Source organism: Contarinia nasturtii, unplaced genomic scaffold, assembly GCF_009176525.2.
Source record: "Contarinia nasturtii isolate CC-2019 unplaced genomic scaffold, AAFC_CNas_1.1 Cnas_scaffold_695, whole genome shotgun sequence".
In the NCBI taxonomy this organism is placed as follows: Eukaryota; Metazoa; Arthropoda; class Insecta; order Diptera; family Cecidomyiidae; genus Contarinia; species Contarinia nasturtii.
Window position 1 is genome coordinate 7,067,140 of NW_022198046.1, and position 7,140 is coordinate 7,074,279.

The window sequence follows — 7,140 nt, forward strand, 5'->3', positions numbered from 1 at the left end:
TCTTCATTATAACATAAATGGTGTGAGAGAGAAACAGACTAAAAATAAAGTAAAACAAACTGAAACATCAATTAATAACTAATAAAAATGATAAATTCATTTTCATAATCGATTTATGCATATTTCGAAATTAATTTAATATTTTGTTCGACCTCTTCGCCATTTGATAGCACCGCTTTGGCGGCGGTTAAGTAAGATTTTGCTTTTGTAAATTGACCCAGTTGAGTGGATATCACTGCTAAATTATTGAGTGCCGCACCATGCGAACCGTCCGAACTCAAGCACAAACGCAAACATCGACGTGCCAAATTCAAATCGCCACTAGTCTGTTATAAATAAAAAAAATAACAACATATTTTTCTATCATGAATCATATTCAATTCCATCGAACTCAATTTATATATATTTGTATTTTTTATGAGTTTTCTTAAAATATTTAATGTGTTGCATATAACAAGTTTATAAATGTTTTTCTATGATACAAATGAATAATATCGATTAAATAAATCAAGCCGAATATTGCGTTAAACATATATTTTGCTACATGCTACGACAACGCCATCTCTGTTTCCCCATGTGTGTAGAGTATGTTCAATATTGACGTATCATTCAAACGTGTCAATTTTGTACCGCAAAAATAGCTGTCATCGTGAAAATATGTCAACAATATTATTCATTGAAATTTTTGAAATTGACTGTGCCGTGTTTATTTTTTAAAACAATTTTCAAATGCATATTTCTGTAAATCTCATTTCAACGTTTTGAAATATTTGTACAATTCTACATGAATAATATTTTAAATTTTTTAAACTGAAATGAAATTTTCAGCATAGAAACAGCTTCTGCTGCAAGACCAAAGATGTCGTTTTCGGGAGAGATTCGTGTGACGTTTTCATATAAAACATATAGCGCATTACTCGGTTAAATAAATCAATGCGATTGGACATATTTTGAATTCAAAAGATATATTCAAAAATACGAACAATGATGATGCATGCATTGCTGTAACAACATTTTTTGGATCATCACTCAGCAAGATTAATATGTTGAATACACTTATACCGTTACATATTTTCTACTTTCTTAACTCATTACAATGCTACACTGCGAAGAGGAAAAAAAATGATTGATCAAAAATACAAATCAATGAAATTCAGTTCAATTCATTTGTTCATCTAATGCAAGTTGCACCGAAGAAATAGATTTTTTTTTGTTTGTTTCGTTATTTATTTTAAGTAGTAGAAGATGACGATAGACCGAAGAAGAGAAAAAAAAAATCAAATTCCAACGATTTATCGAAATTCGAGCGTTACAACCGAAAGATTCTAATGGTCGATAGTTTCGCTTCACTCTTATATTTGTTCATTAATTATACAAATTGAAAACTATTCAAACATGCGTACATGTTGTAAATGGACTGTTAATTAAACGAAAAATTCCTCAGTTTCTCAGTTTGTTCTCAATGCCATGGAATTAGAATTACGTAGAAAGTAGGCTCTCATTATTATTATCGAAACAGTAAGATTGACTTGCATTCAATCGGGTAATTGCAGTGTTTTAAATTGACTTTCGATTAAAATCGATCGAATGCCACCTTTCAAATCGAATGAATGTGACCGAATATTCTTTTGGAAAGTGTCATATTTATTTCCGAAGCAACTTTTCTAATAATGAGACCATCATGAAAATGAGAGAATGCTTTTTTTTATTCTTTTACCAGACCTTATTGCAAAACAAAACAGACGACATACCAATGCGACGAAGCTTAAATTGTACCATGTGTCCGCACGTTGTTCAGGTGTTGTGGCCAGTCGAATTGCACGTTGAAAACACGGAAAGACCAAATCTAATTGACCACCATATAAACAGCACAGACCGAGATTACAGAATAGTTCGCAGCTGTGAGCGCCCATCGAAAGGATTCGTCTGACGGTAAATAATAACGATTTCAATAAATTCTTTCACTATAATTACCACGATACCAAAAGCAAAGAAGAATACCATAAAAGCAAGCAAAAAAAATGGCTCACCGATAATATAACAAGGCCATTTCAGGTTGATTGCCATAGAAATGATGGACGGCAATACATGCGAGTGCCTCACTGTTAATTGGTTCACGGGTTGCAATTTGTCGATGCATTCGGACTGAAGTTTGTAGATTGCCCTGAAACGTATACAACCCGAAGAGTAAAAAACAATTTAAAGAAGAAAAAAACATCCACTCTATTACCATCAGTTCGAGTATTCTAGCTTGATGTGTCATGAGGGAAATTTCTGCGGGGAATTTCTTCAACGAATCTTCAAGGATGTCTATTGCTGCAAGCGGTTGATCAATTTTCACATACACTCGAGCCAATAATAAGGCTGTGTCGACATGTGAGAATTTCTTCAGTGAATCGCGTAAATATTTTTCAGCACTGCGTGGATTGCCCAGCGCAATATAACATCGACCAATTTGAGTGTGCCACCACCACGAAACTTCACCTTGTCGTCGATCAACAATGGTTTTGCACAAATCAAGTGCTTTTCTCACGTCACCATCATGATAGTAGAGAAATTGAAACAACGGTTTGGCAAGCGGCTTATTTATAAAGTCGGCAGGATTTAATCGCGATGTCTGAAATAAAGCGCCGCCTGGATCGCCCAATGCAAACATTGTCGCTGAACCCAATCGAATGTTTCGAGCTGAATCAATGCGACTTCCACCGGTACGAAGTGCCGTTCTACTTTTCATTGAAGTGCCAGGTCGTTGTGACATCGTGCCTGGTCTCGACTTCATATAAATTCAATTAAAATCTATTCTTAATGGTTGCAATGCAACACTTACCATTCCCGAGATTGGTCTTCCGCTTAATGTCCTTGGTCGACTATTTATTAGTAATTGTTGTGGATTTTTAGCCATTGTTTCGGGTCGCAAAGTTGTACCGGGACGAGGAGCGGTTGCCAATCGATTCATATCCATGTCATCGCTTTCTAATTAAAAAAGACAAAGAAATGAATTACATTTCACTAGAATATGAAATGATGTAATTCCAATTACCAGGCACTCCATCTTCGGCTTCAATATCATCTACGTAAACACGTTGAGTCATTGCTCGCATCTTCAACTCCCATGGTCCTTTTTGCTGTGGATTTGCTTGCAACAATTCATTACACACACTTATACATTTTTCAAAGTTTTTGCGTCGAAACAACGAAATTGCAAGATAAAATTGATCCATTTTCACCATTTATAAACTACACAATTTAAGAAAATAATGAAAATGCCTTTTGTTTAGACAGAACAGTTGAAGTATATTTCCATAGTGACCGATGACACCGAACGCCATCTGTCAACGAATAGAGATGTTTAAAGCTTTTAAGTAGCTGGAGAATATTTACATGAAATCCAGTATGGAGTCCGTTTAAACATATGTGTGATGATGGAACATATGAAAGCTTCAACGTGTTTACCTTTTCAGTGAAACATATTGATTTTGGATTTACATGAATCCCTGTATCTCTGCAGATACTATCAGAAAAACACCACAAATATTGAATAAATAAATGCGCGCAAATATTTGTTACCTCTTTCAAAAGATTACCGTGAGATATTTGAGATGCGTGATTTTAACAGCTTTCCTCATTTTTGTTTGTGGCATTGTCATTCCCTAATGGTTTTTCTCCCCATATTTATTTACGTTGCTGATTAAAATCAAATGGTTGCAGGCATTTTTCAAAACATGACAGCCATAAATACTGATCAATATTGAAGAAATTAAGTGCTTACTTTCTTCAATCAAAACCCAATGAAATGTAAAATCAATCTTGAACAGTTTTGAATTTTTCCAATGTACAAAATAAAATGTTGAGATGAAATAATCTGAATTTGTAATCGATTTTGATTGCATTTTCAGATTGAAGCCAATCTCATTGAAGAATATATATATATATATGGAGCATGTGGTTGTCTATTATTATTTGAATGAAATACAATGGCATAAATGCGCAAAAGCATATATCTATTATGTAGTCAATTGATATGCTTCAATCGATGGAATCCAATCGAATTCGAGTTCAATTTCAATCATTCCATTGAAATGTAGAGAAATGGAAAAATAACCACGAACTTATCTGTTGCATTTCAATGGCTGATAATCTTATGGTTTGAGTGAGAAAATTGAAAAATATATTTGCATTTTATCCCGAAGGTGCACAAAATGTAAATATGAATAGAAATTGGAAATTCCAAAGCTGATCATGTGAATACATCGAAATTATTACGAGTCAACGCCTTTGATTCAATATGTTGCCAGATGCAAGGGAATATTGAATTTCCAACGGTAGCATTAAATATTAAAAGATCACTTAATTTGTGGTAAAAACTTGCACAACCCAAACAGATGCGTTTCTCTTGCATTTATTAGAACAGTTTTGTTAGCTAAACTTGTGTTCTGAAATTAAAATCGTTTGCCGTGCAACTTACACAAATTACATTTTTGTTTCTGGTTTCGGCAAAGTTTTAAGCGTAATTAAATGAAGAAAAACACTCGATTAAATCTATTCTTTGTTTATTTATTAACTTCGTTTTCAATTGCATTTATTTTATGCTAATCCATCATAGTAATTGAATCTAAAACTTTATTGTTACCCACAAAATCATATATAGATTTGACAATTAACAAAACTTTTAAATCTGTGTATTTTTTTTTATTTTGTACATTATCTAAATATGGATGACAAAAAGCAAAAACTCCATCTTTGTAAAAAGCAATTTATATTAATTTACACAATAAATAAATGGAAATTTCATAACTATATATTCAAATGTTAATTTAACATTTATGTGAATCTTAGAAGGTTTTTAACATATACATTAATTTTAAACTTTAATCATTTTTGTGGGGCTGAGTATCGTTTAAATGGTCTTCATTCAATTTTCATTTTGTAGAATTTGACACCATAATTTCGATATTTGAAAGATAAATTGATTTTCGATAATCTACTTAATTAATCAACTTTTCGGTTTACCAACATTACCGCACATAAATAATTGCGATACCTTTTTTGGGTAAGGTTGAATAAATGCAAGAACTGTATTAAATAACAACCATTAATCTTTTTTTTCGTCCTGTTCAACATCTAGAGATTCAGCACGTTCAATATGCGTATCACATCAATCGCATTTTTACTAATCAAATTTCCGAAATTCAAATCAATATTATCCGGATACAAATCATGATTAGCAAATACCTCGTAGGCAAACTGAAATTCTATGTATTGTATGGTGTCAAATTCCAAGCCAATAGTATTATTGCTATATGAGTTTCTTTTGTTTCTTCAAATTCTTACATTCGATATTAAGTTAATACAATGTATGTAAATTCTAAAGTTATACACGAATTTTGTTCACTCAAATACATGAATTTCACAAAAGCACGATAATATTCAGAAGATTTCCAAAAAAAGAAGAAAAAAAAGTAGGAAAAATCAGCAATCTGATTTGATAGTTCGATTGGAAAATGTATGTAATATTTTTGTGGTGTTTTTAATTGAAAAGCAAAAAAAAAATATTTGAAAAGTGGAGATTAGTACTTTGGAAAGGAGAAGATTTTCAGGAAAGGATAAGGAAAATCAGAAATGCAAAGAAAAACAAGTGATTGAGTCCAAAACGTGCTTTGAAAATCTTAGTACCATTAAACATGGCACCCTTGTTAAAAATGCTCCTAGTTAAAGTTCCATAGAAATGCTATTTTGCGTGTTACTAGATTTGGGAATTTTTCCATTATATGTATTTAAATACTTTTCGAATGTGCTTATAATCTAAGAGTACATGGATCGTGTAATATTTACTTTCTTTTTTCTGGCGTTGAATTTTTCAACTGTCAGAGTTGTTCTTCGAACATTGATGCATTCGCCAAAAATGTTTTACTCTTTTTTTTGAAACGAATTCAATTCAAAAGTGATTTTGTTAAACCCGAATACAACATTCAACTAAAGCGAAACAGAAAACTCTGTTCAGTCTCAATATAAACAAAGTTTCATTTTAAAATAGAATTTGTAATTCGGGAAGAAACGCTTGTTTGCGATGCTTCTTTTTTTATGGCGTTTTCCAATAAACTGGTGTATTTATCAACTCAATCAATTTTGAATCAAATAAATTTTATGAACCTTTCTCTTGTCTACCGTTAAAACTTTGTAGAACATCTTGAATAAATCAATGTTCGGAGAATGACATAAGGAATTGTTGTTGCCGTGAAAAACATCTAAATGCTTGCGATTAGTTAATTTTGCATATGCATAAGGTCTTTTATGAATGTTATCAATTAAATAATAATGCAGGACCATTTAATACATTTCTAATATTATGAGCGTTGATAAAATATTCTAATAAATTAAATTACATTCAAAAATTGTTTTTCTTGTTTTAAATATATTTCAATTTTGAATTTTATGTCCATATACAGCCAGTGAGAAGCTTTTTTTTTCATTCGTTTCATGTAGTACACAAAAAGTGACATGTGCACCTTGTACCAAATCAAATATTTATTTAATGTTTAAATGGAGGATGACATTTCCGATAATGTAAAATCGATTTAACAATAAAATACACATAGAATATTAAATAAACTCTAAAAATGAAATTACAACAGAACAAAAATTGGCACATTACAATAAATTGTTTTATATCCTAACTGTTGTATAGTGTGTGTGTGTGTTTGTGTGTGTACCTGTGTGTATGTATAACATTCATAAAATGCGCAACTTATTTTCAATTATAGATTTTTGTTATTATAATAGTAAAATGGCAGTATTTGTTGATCGTCGTTTATCGCAAATGCTAAATGATGGAAAATGCAAGGCGAAAAATGTATATGCTTGAACAGGGTTTTGTCATGTCCGTTAAGTGAAAACAAAATGCGGTGGCAACTTGCCATCATGGGTGGTCATGCAAAGAAAAATCAATCAATTCAAAAGCGAAAGTCGCTATTTCAAGCTTGAATTATCCAATGAACAATGATCAAACACATTTTTGCCATACAATTTTCAGATGATTCCTTTCATTTGACGAATATACGTGTTTATGTACATTTTAAATCTAAATGGTCTCGTTTTTTAAATGAGAATTCTCATTCATTACTTGCATACTTACTGAAAGCA

At 31.7% G+C, this 7,140-nt stretch overlaps 1 protein-coding gene across 1 annotated transcript; it reads right to left on the reverse strand.

Moving 5' to 3' along the window:
* Window positions 1-3,234, reverse strand: LOC116341200 (tetratricopeptide repeat protein 8). Its single transcript, XM_031768123.1, has 6 exons — window positions 3,041-3,234; window positions 2,828-2,973; window positions 2,231-2,773; window positions 2,031-2,164; window positions 1,752-1,926; window positions 1-326 (listed from the first exon to the last, which is right to left on the reverse strand). Exons 1-6 carry the CDS (start codon window positions 3,228-3,230, stop codon window positions 114-116), a joined length of 1,401 nt encoding a protein of 466 aa, XP_031623983.1. The 5' UTR covers window positions 3,231-3,234; the 3' UTR covers window positions 1-113.
* Window positions 3,235-7,140: the final 3,906 nt, after the last annotated feature.